Source organism: Cebus imitator, unplaced genomic scaffold (assembly GCF_001604975.1).
Source record: "Cebus imitator isolate Cc_AM_T3 unplaced genomic scaffold, Cebus_imitator-1.0 Scaffold64, whole genome shotgun sequence".
NCBI lineage: Eukaryota > Metazoa > Chordata > Mammalia > Primates > Cebidae > Cebus > Cebus imitator.
The window spans coordinates 3,513,824-3,533,209 of record NW_016107379.1 but is presented as its reverse complement, the minus strand read 5'-3'; the positions used below and the strand labels follow the sequence as shown (position 1 = coordinate 3,533,209).

Sequence of the window (19,386 nt, the reverse complement as noted above, 5' to 3'; positions counted from 1 at the left end):
GCCTCCCAAAGTGCTGGGATTACAGGCATGAGCCACCGCGCCTGGCCTATCATCTCATTCTTCTACTATGGAGGATAGTAGAAGAATGAGATTATATTTATATAAAATATACATATTTAATATATATATATTATATATAATATATATTATATATATATATTTTATATGTATATAAAATATATATTTAATATGTATATTTTATATAAATATAAAATATCCTCTACTATGTGGAGGATATAATTTTATATTTTATCTTATTTTTTATTATTTTACTTATTTTTTTTTAAATAGAGACAGGGTTTCATCATGTTGCCCAGGCTGGTCTTGAACTCCTGAACTCAAGAGATCCTCCCACCTTGGCCTCCCAAAGTGCTGGGATTACACGTGTGAGCTACCACTCCTAGCCTCTAATTTTACATTTTATATTTATTTTTTCTTTTTTAAGGTCATCTTTTTTTTCCTCCTAATTTAAGAATTAATAAGTTTCTAAGCTTGGTACTAGCTATGAAATACTTCATCCACAATTTCCTTTTGTCCAATTTTAATAACATACATTTGACATACATTTAAATTCATCTAGTAAATGAATTTATTTGATTGTGTCTTTCTAGAAGGTGGACAAGGACGTTGTCAACAGGCTATATCTGTCTTTTGTTCTTTATTCCTTGCTCAAAGAGACCAACATTTGGACTGTATCTGAAAAATTTAATATGCCTCGAGGATATGTACAAAATCTTCTCACTGGAGCTGCCTCATTCTCATCTTGTGTGTTACATTTCTGTGAGGTAATTTCATTTAATATATGGTATGTACTTTGTACATCTTCTTGCTTTAACTGTTACTAAACTAATAAGCTAGTTAGTACGTCAGCATTTTCTCATTGTTGACGCATTCTGTTATTACATAGCATTAAAAAAATTTTTAAACATGCCTTTGTTTTTATCTGTTTCTGTAAGTACTATTATGTATTTATGGTAACAATACAAAAATTACTGTCAATTAAAACCATAATGAACAAGTAAAAAGTGCCATTTTAACCCAGCTCTTACAGCCACCATTAATAGTTTTATGTATTCTGAATTAACTGTTAAAAACAACCTTTCTCTATTGATGTAGATTCCATGTGAATGTCTTTCATCTAAGTAATAAAAGTGTCAGGTGTTTGGTTAGTAAGTTACCTATATCCAACAGCTACTATTCAACTATTTAGTTCTATATTCTCTTTTTAAAACATTTTATTTTTGACCAGATCCAGTGGCTTCCGCCTGTCATCCTAGCACTTTGGAAGACTGAGGCAGGTGGATCACTTGAGCCCAGGAGTTCGAGACCAGCCTGAGCAATGTGGCAAAACCCTGTCTCTATAAAAAATAATAAAAACTAGCCAGGCATGGTGGCACACGTCTGTGGTCCCTGCTACTTGGGTCTCACTCTTGATGCCCAGGTTGGAGTATAGTGGCACTATCCAAACTCACTGCAGCTTCGACCTCCGGGGCTCAAGCAGTCTTTCTGCCTCAGCCTCCCGAGTAGCTGGGATCACAGGTGTGTGCCACTACACTTGGCTAATTTTGTTGTTGTTGTTGTTGAGATGGAGTCTCGCTCTGTCACCCAGGCTGGAGTGTAGTTGCATGATCTTGGCTCACTGCAACGCACTCCATGATCTCAGCTGACTGCAACCTCCACCTCCCGGGTTCACACAGTTCTCCTGACTCAGCCTCTAAAGTAGCTGGAATTATAGTCATGCAACATCACTCCCAGCTAACTTTTGTATTTTTAGTAGAGATGGGGTTTCGCCATGTTGGCCAGGCTGGTCTCGAACTTCAGACTTCAAGTGATCTGCCTGCCTGGGCTTCCCAAAGTGTTGGGATTACAGGCGTGAGCCAATTTTTTAAATTTTTTGTAGAATGGGGGGGAATCTCATATGATGCCCAGGCTGGTCTTGAACTTCTAGGCTGAAGCGATCCTCCAGGTTGGCCTTGTGCTGGGATTACAGGCATGAGCTGCTATGCCTGGCCCATGTTCTCTTGATTGCCATTATAATTTACTATATTTGCTTCCAGTGGCAGGCAGCTATTTAAAGTTTGTATATCAAATGTGTATTTTATAGAACAATTTAAGAAGAAAACCTTATTCTGGCCATATGCATTTGCAATAGATTTAAGACTTTATTAAAATAAGCTTTCAGAATTTCTTTAAATAGCACAATAAAGCTTACCAGACTTTTCCATCCAGATAATTTTTCGATGTGTTTATAATATAAGGCATTTTTGCTGCATTTAAATCTCTTCTTATTGGGTGACATAATAATTCTTTCCATATTTGTTTCCAACTCAATTTTTTAAAACTTTTTTCCCATGAATTGTTTTCTAAATTTAAAATATATTTTATTTTCCCTTTCTTAAACCTTCATATTCTGTATATGATATGGCAATTAATTCTATCATTAATAAATTTTGAAGGGAGTAAATAATTCAAAAATACTTGGCTTTGGATTGAATGATAATTATTTTAACAAATTTAGCTTTCTAAATCTCTTTTCTTGTGCTGATTTTTAAATGTTAGTTTATATTCTGTGAGCACATGCTAGTTAAACAGAAGACAAAAATTATGGGTAATGAGAAGCAGCTAGCCTTTAAAATGTATTTTCTTAAGTTTTTTATGTTTGTCGTTTTTCATATTTAAAGATGCTCTCCCTAATATTTTTTTCCTTTGTTTTCTTTGTGACTATGAAGCTTTGAGCCTTATTGAATTGTTCAAGCAAAAAAAAAAAATCTATAAAGCATCAAGAAAGTTTGATGATTAATCCTAAGAAAAATCTAGCTGACAATTTGTGCTCTAATTAATTTACTTCATTTTACATATAATTATAAATTACATGTAATATAAATAGTATATAATTATATGATATATATTACATTATGTATATAATTTTTTAAGTTATTATCTATAGAGACAGGGATCTTGCTGTGTTGCCCAGGCTGGTCTCACACTCCTAGACTCAAGCAATTCTCCCACATTGGCCTCCCAGAGTTCTGGGATTACAGGCATGAGCCACCAAACCTGGTCTACTTTCAGTATCTCAAGGCAAGGGTGTTGAATCTTTTGCCTTCCCTGGGCCACATTGGAAGAAGAATCATCTTAAGCCACACATAAAATGCACGAACAATAGCTTATGAGAAAAAAAAATCTCATAATATCATAAGAAATTATATGAATTTGTTTTGGGTGGCATTCAAAGCCATCCTGGGCCACATATGGCCTGTGGGCCACAGGTTGGACAAGCTTATTTTAAGATATTTTTTCTTTTAAAAAGTTGGCGCACACCAGCCCTTTGGGAGGCTGAGGCGGGCAGATCACAAGGTCAAGAGATCGAGACCATCATGGCCAACATGGTGAAACCCCGTCTCTACTAAAAATATAAAAATTAGCTGGGTGCGGTGGCCCACGCCTGTAGTCCCAGCTAATTGGGAGGCCAAGGCGGGAGAATCACTTAAAAACTGGGAGGCAGAGGTTACAGTGAGCTGAGATCGCACCACTGCACTCCAGTCTGGCAACAGAGCAAGACTACGTCTCAAAAAAAAAAAAAGTTACAAATGGTATGGAATAGTACATTAATTGCATTAGTTAAGATGCTTTTAACTACAAGTTACAGAAAAACCCTTCAACATTTAAGCAATAAGAAAAAAAGAATCATTTTATATAATAGGCATACCCAGATTAAGGCAGCTTCAAGGTTGATTGATTCAATCGTTCTGTTCAAGGGTTTTCTTCTTTTTACTCTGCCATCTTCATTACACTGATTTCTTTCTTAGTGGTCACAAGATGCTCGCTAATGATGTTCCATTCATCATGTACTCTCACAGTGATACCCAAAGGCTATAAAGGGAACTTTAAAATAAAATAAACTACTATAATAGAATATTTCAAATATATATGACAGAATATTATATTGAATTCCCATTTACCCATCTAGCTTTAACAATTATTGACTCATGGCGTCCAGTATTTTTATCATTTTATTGTTGCATTGAACATTATGTTGCATTTGAATACTTCCATGTTTAATATTTGTCTACAGGATAAATTCCCAGAAGTAGGAATTGTTTTTAGTCACTTGGGAAAGAAAAAGTATGTATTTGCCTCCAGATATTTGATTAAAATGACCAGAGCTCTTTTTATTGACTTATTTTTCAATTTTCAATCTTTTCCTCATCCTAAAACGAATTCCTCAAATTCCTCAGGGTCCTCACCATGTTTCTTCACATCTATTTTGCCTAGCATCATCTTTCATCTCTGGCTTAACTCAAGTTCCAGAAGTTATATAAGGAACATTCTTTCTGAGCCCCCTATCACACAAACCAAACTTTGAAATAACTTACAAAATTTAAATTTTATATATTTCTTTGTGTTCTTCAGGAGCTTGAGGAGTTTTGGGTTTACAGAGCTCTTTTGGTAGAACTTACCAAGAAGCTGACTTACTGTGTAAAGGCAGAACTAATCCCTCTGATGGAAGTGACTGGAGTTTTAGAGGTCAGTAGCTTCCTGGCTTCCCAATTGAAATTGGGTCGATTAACACAGAAGCCAGGTTTTGTTATTTTGTGAAGTCTTAGTACAGGGGAAGTAATAGCTTCATGGGAGTGTTTTATTTAAAACAAATAGCTGTGATGGCCTTCCAGGAATCCAGTTATTAGATGGAAGACCTGATGAAAAATCTCAGTTGTGAAAAAAAAAACAATAGGAAGTGTGGGAGTGACTGTCTCCAAGTATGTTGTGCTACCACTTGTCCTTAACACCTCTTCTTTCTTCCACTCCTTTGAAGAATTACCTTCTGTTAGTTTGGACTCAGTGCTTATTTAAGGTAATGGTGATTCAGTGGCAGCAAAGGTCCTTTGTATTCTTTCTAAGAGAGTAAGAAGAAAGGATTCATAACTAGTTTTTCAGCTTTCTATTCTCAGCCAATCTTCAACTTCAGTATATTCTCTATTATTCAGTTCTTGAGTCAGAGGAGTTCTACTTGAAATACACACATACACACACACAGACACCAGTGGTCCCCTGAGTAGATGGTGAGAACATTGAAAGATACTAGACTTGGCTGGATGCGGTGTCTCACGCCTGTAATCCCGGCACTTTGGGAAGCTGAGGTGGGCAGATCACTTGAGGTCAGGAGTTCCAAACCAACCTGGCCAACATGGTGAAACCATCTCTACTAAAAATACAAAAATTGGTCAGGTGTGATATTGCACGCCTGTAATCCTAGCTACTTAGAAGATTGAGGAAAAAAAATTTATGAACATGGGAGGTGGAGGTTGCCATAAGCCAAGATCACACCATTGCACTCCATCCTGGGCAATAAAGCAAGACTCTGTCTCAAAAAAAAAAAGAAAAGAAAAGAAAAGAAGAAAGACACTGGACTGGAACATTTTGCTTTAGGATATGAGATGATGCCACCAACCTAAGTGCCTTAATGGGTTTCTATTCTTGATTGCAGCACAAGTTAGTTGACTCCAGCTGCATAGAAAGCTATCTTGTAGTCAGTTTGGAACCACCCAAATGCATTTTTTAAAATTTATCAGGATTCTCATGTCTTACATCTTCATATTTACTTTATTATCTTAGTTTATCCTAGTCTCTTACATGCAGGTTTTTTTTTTTTTCTTTTCAGTTAGGGTGCTGAAATTTCTTTTTTCTAAACCTAAATTATTATCCTACTGATTTTGTAACACTTTTCAGGGTCGAGCAAAGCAATTATACAGTGCAGGTTACAAAAGTCTAATGCACTTAGCTAATGCAAATCCTGAAGTGCTCATAAGGACAATTGATCATTTATCAAGACGCCAAGCCAAGCAAATTGTTTCATCAGCAAAGGTAAGCAAACAAACTATTTTTTAACCTTAATAACCTTATGTTATTTCCTTGTATTGTAGACATCAGAACAAAAACATTTAACATTGCATAGAAAAGCACATACTCATATCTGTGAGTAAAAATAGTGCATCTGCTATGACACAAGCCTTGCTAAACAGAAAAAGGGCCTGCTAAAAAATAAAGAAAATTTCAAAGGTAGCTCATGCCTGTAATCCCAGCTCTTTAGGAGGTCAAGTTGGGAAGACGGCATGAAGTCAGGAATTTGAGACAAGCCTGGGGAACATAATGAGACTCTGTTTCTACGAAAAAATGTAAAAACTAGCTGGGCATGGTGGTTCATGCCTGTAGTTCTAGCTGTTCAGGAGGCTGAGGCAGGAGGATCACTTGAGCCCAGGAGTTCAAGGCTGCAGTGAGCTAGGGTGACAGAATGAGATGCTAACTCTTGGAAAAAAAAATAATGGCTTGGGCTGGAGTATGATGTGTTTTTGAAAAATTGCCGGGCAGGTGCAGTGGCTCACGCCTGTAATCCCAGCACTTTGGGAGGCCAAGGCAGGTGGATCACTTGAAGCCAGGAATTTGAGACCAGTCTGACCAACATGGTGAAGCCTCGTCTCTACTAAAAATACAAAAATTAGCCAGGTGTGGTGGCCCACGCCTGTAATCCCAACTACTCAGGAAGCTGAGGCATGAGAATCACTTGAATCCAGGAGGCTGAGGTTGTAGTGAGCCAAGATTACGCCACTGCACTCCAGCCTGGGTGACCGAGTGAGAGTCTATCTGAAAAACAAATTTAATAAAAGACCATTTCAAGGATTCCTTGAGTACAAAGAACCCCAAAAGTTATTGAGCTCTGCATCCCAAAGTTCTCTTCACAGGAATCCTTTCTTCAGCATCCCTGACATCTGGTGTCCCCACCTTTGAGTACCATCATTGACAAGGAGCTTGCTCAGCAGAAATTAGGTTGTTCTATTTTTGTGTGCTCTTAGTGTTATAAAAATTATCCTGATATACTGAGGCTAAATTCTGCCTTCTTAAAATTCCCACCATTGCATTAGTGTACCACCTCTGGAACTAGACTCTTCTTTTGTTTGTACACTGTTTTTCACATATTCAAAAACAGCTCTCATTGCCCCCAGGGGTTTCTATTTTCTGTTGCTTTTATCTGTATTAAATAATCGAGCTTTAGGCCATTCACTGTCATAGTTTCCCTTTGCTAGATGCAATCCAGTTTGTCATTGCCTTCTGCTCCCTGTGGGTAAAGCTATTCCACAGCAATTTGAGATTATCTCCTTCTTGATCTCAACTATAGTTCTAAGTCTGAAACTTCTTGGCTTCTTTGAAACTTCGTTGTTTTACTATTTTCATATGTAAATCAGAATTAGCTAAAAAGCAAATTTCCATCTTTTTAATGGTGCTCACATTACATATATTACCTTAATTTTTCTTTACAACAAACCTATGAGGTGGACAAAGTCAGTGTTACCCCCAATTTATAGAAGAAACCACTAAGACTGACCTTGTCCCATTAAATTAGGAGGTCTTGGAGTTGGTAGGGATGAAGTTGTAGTTATTTCCTTTGCTATAGCACCTTAAAAAAAAAGTTCATTAAACTTTCACACACTTGTTTTAGCATTTACTAGTGACGTTTGCCTAACTCCATTATTTCCATGATGTTTGTCAAGTGGTAATTTTCTAGCTCCATTATTCCTTCTGGATTTATTCACTGGTGTTTTACTATGAGGAAAAGCTTTTCCTTTATTTATTCATGTATTTATCAGTATGCACTCCTAGGTTCAAATGTATTCAATATGGGTTATAATCCATTACAATCATTACTTATGTTGGTGCTCAGATGACCTCATATTTGGCCAGTGGAAGCTCCCGAAAACTGGTCATCATCATTCTTGAATTATTTTCTTACTTTCTGGCTGTGTCTGTCAGCATCTAAACATTAGGAGGCAGAAACCACACAGTAATTTGAACAGGCCTCTAAGGGGTCAACAGAACTTTAAAGAATTCAGGAAATAATACATTTGAGAGATGGTTCACCCCCACCCCACAGCACCCCCTGTGGATAAGATTCAGACTTAATTGCCACTGTATGCTGGGAAGTTTGTTGTGATACTTCAGCCAAGGCTAATAAGCAGAAGCTGCCCACTGGAGTGCTGACAAAACTGCCAGGAAGCTGCCTACAGTGTGCTGGTGAACTTGCCCAGAAGCCAGCTCTGGTGCCCATGGAGCTAGGGCACTAACTCGGAATGCCCTTGTTGATGTATGTCTATGTATTTTTCTATATTTATGTAAAAATTATTAAAGGCCATGAGCTCATACTGATAACCCTAATTCTGATTTTTCTAGGTACATATGCTATATAACAGTCTAACTCCAAAACTTAGTGGGTTAAAACAGCCACCTTATTTTGCTTATGTTTCTGTAGATTAGGAATTCTGGAGGGGTTCAGCTGGGTGCTTCTCACTTGGGTCTCATGTAATTGTAGTCAGAGGTTGACTGGGGCTATAGTCTATAAGGCCCAACTGAGCTGGATGACCCAGGTGGCTCACTCACATGACCAACAGCTGATAATTGGAGGCAACTGGGGCTTTCCAGCCTTCAACTGGAACAACTACATATGGCCTTCCCACGTGGCTTCAGTCTTTACGGCATAGCAACTAGGTTTTGAGAGAGAATGTCCAGAAAGTGAGCATTCTAAGGTATCAAGGCAGAAAATGCAAGAAGTCTTCTGAGCCAACCTCAGAAGTTATACAGTATCACTTCCACAACATACTGTTGGTTACTAGAAAACCATAAGACCCAGATTGAATGAAAGGGGATTAGACCTCCACCTCTTCATGAGAAGAGTGTCAAATAATTTGCAGTCATCTTTAAAATCTGCCCTCTCATCACAAATTGTTTCTGTTCCTCCCACATGTAAAATATATTAACCCCCAAAAGGCTTTTTCAATTATAACCTCCATCAGGAAAAACTCAGTTTTTTTGTTTGTTTGTTCCTCTACTCAACACTCAACAACACAACACAGACAGAAGATTTCTGTGACCAAATGTGAGGGATTTCTCCCCAAAAAACAAGCAATCATTTCTGCAGCAGACATCAGCTGGGTGTCCTCCAATTCAGTCCTGACACTGTCTGGTGCCTGGGCTTCTAAAGTCTGGGCTTCTAAAACTTCTTACCAACCACCTTCAAGTTGGAGTTCCCACAGCCTCTTCTCTGGGTTCAATCAGTTTGCTAGAGTAGCTCACAGAACTCAGGAAAACATGTGAATAAAAAAGGATGTCACAAAGATACAGATGAAGAGATTCATAGGGCAAGGTAGGGAGAAGTGGCATAGAGCTTTCATGCCCTCCCTGGACACAGCACCTTCCATGTGTTCAGCTGTCTGGAAGCTCTGTGAACCCTGTACTCTTAGACCTCTTATGGAAACTTTATTGGATTGCCATGATTGACAACTATGTAGAAATGTGACTGGACAGAAAGGGTCTGATTTATTAATAATACTAATGGACTGAGTGGGGAAACCAGCAAGACCTGTCTGTTCAGATTCTTCTGGCCTCTCTGTGTGGCATTAATTTCCCAGAGTATGGGGCAGGACACTCTGGGATGAGGGTCTCTCTTTTTTTTTTTTTGGAGGCAGGGTCTTGCACTATTGCCCAGGCTAGAGTGCAGTGGCACAATCATAGATCACTGCAGCCTTCCTCTTCCAGGCTCAAGCAATTCTCCCATCTCAGCCTCATGAGTAGGTAGGAGTACAGACAGGTGCCATCCCTGGCTAATGTTTTTATTTTTTAATAGAGACAAGGCTTTGCTATGTTGCCCAGGCTGGTCTTGAACTCATGGCCTCAAGCAATCCTTCCACTTTGGCTTCCCAAACTGTTGGGATTACAGCATGAGCCACTGCACCCAGCCTGGAATGAGGGTTTTAACACCCATTGATCAGATTAGAGTTCTGCCTTGGGCAGGTGAAAGGAGGGCAGAAGAAGGTCAGAGAGAGAAATTCTGTTTTCTGAGGTCTAAAGTGCCCCAACATCTTAATAAGGGCTATGGAAGTTATGAGCCAAGAACTGTGGATAAAAACTGATATATGTATATCATAATATCACAGCATCAGACTCAGATCCAGTGTTCCAAATTAAGTCCGGGTGTGACTGATGCAACTTCAGCACAGTTTCACAAGTTATGTTTCTTCTTATGCTGAAGACAAGTGAACTAAAGCGACACTATACAATGGTGAAACAAGAAGTAGGATAACCATAGTGCACTCTCGTTCATAAAGGAGGAAAATGGGTAGTGCATAGCAGCAGTTCTGAAATCTAGCCAGCCATATGTGGCCAGTTCTTTAATTATGTCCCAGTTCTTCTCTCTGGGAATGATTTTTCTTGGCTTTGGATTCTCTCATTTGAGTCATTATCTCTTTTCCATAAGCAATAAGCCCATGTTTGCCACTAGGTAGCTTTCTCAATGTGCTTCCTATATGTAGTTCAAGAATATTGACGTTCAAGAGTTCAGGGTCAGGTGTCATGGCTCACACCTGTAATCCCAGCACTTTGGGAGACCAAGATGGGAGAATCACTTAAGGCCAGGAGTTTGAGACCAGCCTGGGCAACATAGCAAGACCCTGTCCTTACAAAAAAAAAATTTTTTTTTTAATTAACCGAGCATGGTGATGTACACCTGTGGTCCCAGCTACTCATCAGAGGATCACTTGAGCCTGGGAGATGAAGGCTGCAATGAGCTATGATCATGCCACTGCACTCCAGCCTAGGCGACAAAGTGAGACCTTATCTCTATTTTATTTTTTATTTATTTATTTGTTTATTTTTTGAGACAGGGTCTCACTGTCACCCAGGCTGGAGTGCAGTAGCATGATCTTGGCTTGCTGCAGCCTTGACCTCCCAGGCTCAAGCAATCCTCCCACTTCAGCCTCCCACGTAACTGGGACCACAGGCATTCACCACCATGCCCAACTAAATTCTCTTTTTTTATTTATTTTTCACCATGTTGCCCAGGCTAATCTCCAACTCCTGAGCTCAAGCGATCCGCCCGCCTTGGCCTCCCAAAATATTGGAATTACAGGAGTGAGCCATCGTGCCTGGGCGAGACTCTATCTCTAAATTAAATAAAAAAACAATTAGGTCAAAGGCACTTGATGTTTTATATTGTCTCTGTCTCTTTTTATTCAGTCTGGTATAATATATCTTAAAACATTGCAGCTTTTTATTTATCTATTTATAATCTCCCTGTTGCTTGGCTTGTTTGTTTGTTTGTTTGTTTGTTTGTTTGTTTTTGAGACAGGGTCTCCCTTTCACCCCAACTGGAATGCAGTGACACTGTCATGGCTCACTGCAACCTCAGCCTCCCAGGCTCAGTTGATCCTCCCACTTCAACCTCCCAGATAGCTGGGACCACAGGCATGCACCATCACACCTAATTTTTGTAATTTTTTTTTCTTTTATAGAGATAAGATTCTCCATGTTGCCCAGGGTGGTCATGCTACTCCTTGGCTCATGCAGTCTGCCCACCTCTCAAAGTGCTGGGATTACAGGTGTGAGCCACCTTGCCTATCCTAGCTTGACTTTCTTACAGTGTTGATGCTAGGGTCTGAGAGGGAGGATTCACATGGCCTTGGAATGATCTCATTTAAAGACACTAAGGCCTTTTATTAACTGAGCCCTGTCATGTAGCATAATTTCTTCTGCATTCTATTAGTTATAAGTGAACCACAAAGGCTAGCACAGATTCAAGAAGAAAATTATATCCCCTCTCTCAACAGTGTTGTCAAAGAATTTCCAATCATCTTTAATTTGCCAAACTAATCCCATACAAGACTTGCAGTAGTCTTCCTCTTTTTCATATTTGTACTTCCTTTCTCCAACAATGAGAAACCTCATCCCTGTGTTTATTAGTATATTTCTCTGTTTTCCTCAGTCTTAGAATGCACTGAAAATAACTTCGGAATTGTTCAATTATACCACTCCAAAAAAACCAATTCAGTATTTATTTACAGCACTTTGTGTCTTCAATCTGAGAGTATATAATTACAATGATGTATTAAAATGTTACTTGGTTTGGGGTTTAAAAAGAAAATCTGCTTCAGTGTGGTTGTTACACATTTGAAACGCAGATTCTACTGGCATTTCATTTTAGTTCCCCTCCTTCCATCACAGATATTTTTTGAGGTGACGGGAAAGAACTAGGTCTCTGTCACCCAGGCTGGTGTACAGTGGCACCATCACAGCTCCCTGTGCAGCCTTGAACTCCCAGACTCAAGTGATCCCACCTCAGCCTCCCGATTAGCTGGGACTATAGGAATGGGCCACCATGCCTGGCTAATTTGTTGTTGTTGTAGAGACTTGATCTCACTATGTTGCCCAGGCTTGTCTCCAACTGCTGGCCTCAAGCAGTCCTCTCACCTTAACCTCCCAAAGTGCTGGGATGATTACAGGTGTGAGCCACCACACCCAGCCCCCTATGGACTTTTAAGTATGTAAAACATTATCCTGTTTTTTCTTTTTAATCTTTAAATTCAAATACTTTTACTAGGATAGCTATTCATTTTATTTTATTTCTGGAAGCTTACTTGGGTTACAGTTTTAAATGTTAGTTCTAATCCATTTGATTTTTCTTCTTTAACAATTCCTGTTGAACTTATGTTGGATCTTTTCTGACATCTTTCATTTCAGTCTCTCTAGTTCTTTTTACATCTTTTTTAATCTCTTATTTATTTATTTATTTATTTATTTATTTTTAAGGCAGAGTCTCACTCTGTTACCCAGGCTGGAGTGCAGTGGCACAATCTTGGCTCACTGCAACCTCTGACTCCTGGATTCAAGCTATTCTCATGCCTCAGCCTCCCAGGTAGCTAGGATTACAGGCACCTGCCACCACACCTGGCTAATTTTTGTATTTTTAGTAGAAACAGGATTTCACCATATTGGCCAAGCTGGTCTCGAACTCCTCCTGACCTGAAGTGATCCTCCTGCCTTGGCCTCCCAATGTGCTGGGATTATAGGAGTGAGCCACCATGCCCGGCCTATCTCATTTTTATTCTCTTTATTGTTTTACTGCTTTTTAAATTTTTTTCAATGGCCCTTATTAGGTTTTTTATTTAAATCTGTTTTTCTATGGACACCCAGTTATTTAGTTATAGTTATTAGCTTTTATTTCTAATGTGATTTTGCCTTTTTAATTTATTCCTTTCCTGAGCTCAATCAACTTTTCTGTCATTTCTTGCAGTTTTTGTCCATGTCAGTTCTTAGTTTTTGAACTTCTTATTCAAGGAACATTTCCACTCCTCATATCTCCAGATTTTTATTTGAGGATATTTAATTTTGTTTGCCATGTTGTGTTACAGTTCTTCTGGTTCATCGTTTGTTTTCAGGGAGGGAAATTTTTATGAGCTGAAGAGTTTGGGTTCTTACTTTTTTTCTTTTTACATAGTAGTTTTGTATAGATGAGAACTGCCTGTGCCTCTGCATATCTTGGACAACGCAGTCATTTGGAATGGTTTATGAGATCCCAGTTCAAGAGTGTTCTCTTCTGTCAGAGTAGCAAAGTATTATTCTTTAATGAATGACTTTGGGTGGGAGAGGAATGCAAGGAGGGTTTGTGTCTGTTTTTTTTTTTAATTTCCTTTTGCCCTACAAGATTGTACATTTTGTCCTTTTTTCCTCTTCCCCTCCCTGCGGAGCTTTCAAAAGCCACCTCCCTTTTCACCCATTCTCTCCCCTAAAAGCATTGCCTTTCCAAGACTGCCTTCTAGAGTCCCATGTGCGTTTTAAATATCTTCCTATAAAGAGTGTATTAATCAACCAACATTCTTTTTTCAGTATTTTTATATTTGGGTAGTTTTTTTCTCTCTGGAGGTGATTTTATTTCATTTTAGACCCTCTATTTCCCTCTTATCTTGTTCATGTGGTTTTTTTTCTCAACCCCATCTGGATCTCTGCAAACATTTGAGTGGGAGCTCAAGAAACTGGTTTTGGCTGAGTGCAGTGACTCACATTTGTAATCCCAGCACGTTGGGAGGCCAGCGCAGGAGGATCCTTTGAGCCCAAGAGTTTGAGAACAGCCTAGACAACATAGGGAGACCCTGTCTCTACAAAAAAAACTTTTTAAATTTTTTAATTAAAAAAAGAATTTATTCTTCCAGAAATTGGTGGGCTTTTTTAAACAACAGCTAACTTGAAGTTGATATATTCTCTACATTACAGTAATACTGACACATGGGTTTTGCGTAGTTTACTTACTATTCTTGTTGATCTATATAGCTTTTAGAGGATATGTTAGGAGATTTTTTCTTTTACATGATCACCATTACCTCAATTACTCGAAAGTTTACCTAATTACATTTATTCTCTTTTATATAATGCTGTACAATACAATGCTTTGTCAAATTGGCAGAGTGTTTTTATTTTTCTCACTTTCACTCTTTCATATAATTCTTCCTCCTATGATTTTGTTAAACTTTTTATAATAAAAATTTTATAACATAAGTAGCACCAATACTTCACCCTTATGTACACAAAACCCAGATGAAAAAATGCCAGTGTTTTAGTTCTGATTTTTACAAGAAAGACAAAAAATTTATTATTCAGCAAATATTCATTGACATGTTTTATATGCCGTGTTTTTTTGCTCATTATGTTGCTTTTGAAGTTAACAGTTTTAAGTTTAGGAACTTGAATAAAACTTTTATTTGAAATACTGGTAGGTTTTTAAAAGCGTACTAAATTTTGAGGAATAATAAAGTGCATATATATAAAGGATAACATTTTCAGGAGCTAATTAACTTTTTGCAAAATTGTCTTAGATTTTATAGATTAAGAGCTAATTTTTAAGTGGCTGAGTCTTCAATAAAACAAATCTTTGGGAGAATTAAAACTCCTTTATTTGTGGTATACTAAAAGGCAGCGATCAGCTAAAATGGTTTTAACTAAATGCCTCATCTTCATTGACTATAATCATTTATTCTTAAGTGGCCATCTTTCAATCTCATTATAGTTTTAATGTCTAGATTTCTGATGTGTAAGGATTCAGGTGTTCAATAGACAGTGGTAAAATTGTTGGCAATTCTCTAGCAATGCATATTTTGGCCTCATGTCTTAATTTCTTAATGTAGATGCTGTTGCATGAAAAAGCAGAGGCCCTGCAAGAAGAGGTAGAGGAGCTGCTAAGATTGCCGTCAGATTTCCCTGGTGTGGTGGCTTCTTCCACTGACAAAGCATGAAGCTATCGAATGAGCATTTTCACATACGAGTTATTTATTGTATATGTGTTTATTAAAGATTTCTTATACTTTACCAATGAAAAAAATACATTTTAATTATACATTAAGAACTATGAATAGTGTTTGAATCTACCTCCCCACTAACACTTCATTCTTTGGAATACTTACACATTATTTCTCTGCTGCATGGTCCATAGCGTCCACCAAAAAATGAAATTCAGCTTCATCAACATTATGCTCAGCCTGCCTTTGTACCCAGATCTTTCATTATTCTCTCACCTATTTGTTTCATCAAATTGGACTCTGTGAAATGCCCAGAATTGTCCTTAGGATTTCCAAAGTTTCCATTTCCTAACTGCTTTATGTTATTTCCAGTGCATGAAAATTATCTTTAAAATGTACTAACACTTCAAGGGTTAACTAGAAAATGCTGAAATACTGTCTCCTCTATGAAATGATTCCAGGTTCATCCTCACCCCTCCCCCATACCTGGGTGCCCTCTCCCTCCTATAAGCATCATAGGCCCCGCATTTATGGCCAGGTCTTTTTTTGCTGCCACTACTTTATAATCTGGATGTCCAAGTCCTCTATGTGTGTATGCAACCAGCACCCACACGCTTCACTGCACAGAGTAGGAGTCTCAGTGAAGAATTAACAATTGAAGATTTTCTTTAAACACAACTTAAATACTGCCTCTCCTTTTCTACAATCATAGCTTAAATGTAGATGACACTAGTGCAAGAAAGAAAGTGTAACTAGCAATGTTTATGAGTCCGGAACTTGTTTGATTAACATTCTACCCACCTGTCTAAGAAACATCCTTTGGAAACTTTGCAAATAGATCCATAGTCTAAGTTATTTATGCCTTAACATTTTAGACCATTATAATCTAACAGTGATTTACTTAGGGTATTAGGTAAATACATAGAAAGTATCTGTGTGCCAGGAACTCTTGTAAGTGCTTTATATGAATTAACTAATTTAATTCTTACACAGTAGTACTTGTAAGGCAGGTACTATTATGATCCTCATTTTACAGATGAATAAGTTGAGACACAGAAAAACTATAGTAACTTTCCCAAGGTCATGAACTAGTTAGTCACAGAGCAGGGACTCACACCCACTCAGCCCCAGTGTAACATCCACACGTTTAATTATTATATGATAATGTCTTGGTAAATTTGTCCATTTTATTCCTTCTTAAGTATTCCTTACACCTGTCCTTGATTTTATCTTTAGCATTGCATTCTATTATTCTTGTCCCACTTGCATCCCTACATTTCCTTACCCAAATCAAAGTACGGTATCCTAATGTCCTAGTAGAATTCCGGGCTTCACCGCACATGTTCCATTTGTTGTAGCTAAAAAGATTGTAATACGGCAGCGGCTAACCTGCTAGCTATTTGGACCAGCCTCTGAGTTGCAGCATTCACAATGGGCTGTAGTTCAACCTAGAGGTTTTTGGTTCTTTTGTTTTTGGTTTTTGCTTTGTTTTTGAGACGGAGTCTTGTTCTGTCGCTAGGCTGGAGTGCAGTGGTGGGATCTCAGCTCACTGCAACCTCCGCCTCCCGGGTTCAAGCGATTCTTCTGCCTCAGCCTCCTGGGTAGCTGGGACTACAGGCGCATGCCACCACGCCCAGCTAATTTTTGTATTTTTAGTAGAAACGGTTTTTCACCATGTTGACCAGGATGCTCTCAATCTCTTGACTTCATGATCTGCCTGCCTCAGCCTCCCAAAGTGCTGGGATTACATGTGTGAGCCACCGCACCTGGCCGGTTTTTTTAAGTCTAGAAACCCGAAGTTTACTAGTTTGCCCAAGTAAGTAAAGCTCTATTTTTTTTTTTTTTTTTTTTTTTTTTTTGAGATAGGGTCTTGCTCTGTTGCCTAATTCAAGGCTCACTCCCATGCTCAAGTGATTCTCCCACCTCAGCCTCCCAAGTAACTGGGGACTACAGGTGTGTGTCACCATGCTTGTCTAATTTTGATAGAGAAGGAATTTTGCCATGTTGCCCAGGCCGGTCTCCATCTCCTGGGCTCAAGTGATCCGCCCATCTTGGCCTCCCAAAGTGCTGGGATTACAGATGTGAGCCACTGTGCCAGGCCAAAGTTCTGATTCTTGTTAACCAATTTGTAAAAGACTGATTTATAATCCAAGATTAATTTATTAAGATTAGAGATGAGGGAGCAGGGAGAAGGGTACCTTTACAGTAACTTGAATACCAGTATCTGCAGTTCAGGACAATCTTCACACCACACACACACACACACACACACACACACACACACCACATACATACACACGCTATCTTAGTGTTTCTCCATGTCAATATCAATGAAAGATTGTATCAAGTGTAATGGTGGGTGATAAGCCCTAAAAGATATTAAAATGTAAAGAAACTATAACAGTTTAGTTCTAGAGAAGTAGATAAGTAGAAAGAAACAAAGTGGGGAATAGAACTAAATACATTTAAGTATTTAATGCAATAGGCTGGGCAAGGTGGCTGATGCCTGTAATTCCAGCACTTTGGGAGGTCGAGGTGGGCAGATTGCCTGAGTTCAAGACCAGCCTGGGCAATGTGGCAAAACCCCATCTCTACTAAAAATACAAAAAATTAGCCTGGCGTGGTGGCACATGCCTGTAGTCCCAGCTACTCGTGAGACTGAGGCACAAGAATCACTTGAACCCAAGAGGCCGAGGAGACGGTGAGCTGAGATCGTGCCACTGCACACCAGCCTGGGCGACAGAGCAACTTTGTCTCAAAAAAAAAAAAAAAAAAAAGAATGTAATAAACATGGTTTTTCAGTTTTGAGTAATAGAAATGCATGCATATATAGCTTAAGCAAAAAGGGACATTTAGTGGCCACACTCTCAAACAGTAGGCAGCAGTAGAATTGGCCTTAGGGCAGCTAGAACCAGAGATGCCAACACCATCCATACTCACCACCTCCTCTTTGTCGGGCAGCTCCAGACTTGCTTCTTTACAGCGTCAAGATCAAAGCAAAAAGAGCTCTCTGCTGCCAACTCTAGTTCTAAAAATCCCTAGGAAGAGTTCTCATTAGCTCATTGTGGGTCTATTCCCCACCCCTGTGAGCAGGATATAGGGCGTAGGTTTTTCAGAAGATGGAAAAGTAGGGATAAGCAGAGAAAACAGCTAATATAGGTGACACTTCAAGTCACAGTGGAAAAGATGGATAACTCAGTGAATGGAATGGAGACAAATGGCTACCTCGCCATTTAGAAAAATATTAAGCTTAGCCTGGGCAACATGGCAAGACCCCGTCTCTACAAAAAATTAAAAAATTAGCTACGCTTGATGGCACATGCTTGTGATCCCAGCTCCTCAGGAGGCTGAGATGGGAGCCCACGAGTATGAGGCTAGAGTGAACCGAGATCACGCCACTGCACTCCAGCCTGGGCAATAGAGCAAGACTCTGTCTCTTTCTCTGTCTCTCTGTCTCTCTCTCTCTTTCTCTCTCTCTCTCTTTCTCTCTCTCTCTCTCTATATATATATATATATATATATGTATATATATATATATATATATACACACACACACACATATATATAGCATATAAATTTAGCAAATATATGTAGCATTCTCTATATATTTTTTATATTATAAATATAAATAATAAATATGAGAGAGAGAAAGCTGATTTCTACCCATTTCTTTAAACTAAATTAAACTTCAGGCAAATCAAAGATTCAAATGTGGAATTTTTGAAGGTGTCATCTGACTATGCTGAAGCATCAAAGAATGTATCTACAGTTCCTTCTTATAAGGCTTCAAAACAGTAGAATGTCAGTAATTCCACTGTGGTGTCAGGTTATATATATATATTTTCTTTTTTGATTCTTTTCAAGCTATGAGCCAGCTAGCCCATTTCTAAGATGCTTAACTTCAAGGTCTTTCTCATGTCCAAACCTTCTCTGCTTTGCATTATAAATCTAAACAACTACCCCAAAGAGACTTTTCTATTGGAGCACACCCATGTTTGGGTCAAGTATGAGCCTTTTCAAACCTAGCCACTCTCTCAGCACATCTCCACGCTGGTATTTTTTCAGGAAGGACTAAGTTGAGACCCTGGCTGACTTTATGCTTTCATTTGTGAGAGCCTTTCCACACCAGCATCACTGTAGCTTTTGAACACCATCTCATTATGACAAGAAGTAACACCAAAAATATATAAGCATTGTTATATGTGGTTTTATTTGATAATTTCTAGTAATTTATAATCATGTTGACAAGTGCACATTTTCTTTCTTCTTTTATTTT

At 38.5% G+C, this 19,386-nt stretch overlaps 1 protein-coding gene across 10 annotated transcripts in view; it reads left to right on the top strand.

The window, feature by feature from the left end:
- HELQ (helicase, POLQ like) overlaps nt 1–15,214 on the top strand; it is a 48,713-nt gene extending 33,499 nt beyond the window's left edge. For 9 of the 10 annotated variants that reach the window (XM_037739161.1, XM_037739160.1, XM_017530243.2 and 6 more), the window contains 4 exons: nt 612–785; nt 4,414–4,527; nt 5,731–5,865; nt 15,000–15,214. In XM_037739161.1, coding sequence (XP_037595089.1) covers nt 612–785; nt 4,414–4,527; nt 5,731–5,865; nt 15,000–15,107 — 531 coding nt within the window. In that variant the 3' untranslated portion in view covers nt 15,108–15,214. The remainder of the gene's footprint in view (nt 1–611; nt 786–4,413; nt 4,528–5,730; nt 5,866–14,999) is intronic. The other variant, XR_001825787.2, reaches the window with a different exon arrangement.
- The last annotated feature ends 4,172 nt before the right edge of the window (nt 15,215–19,386 follow it).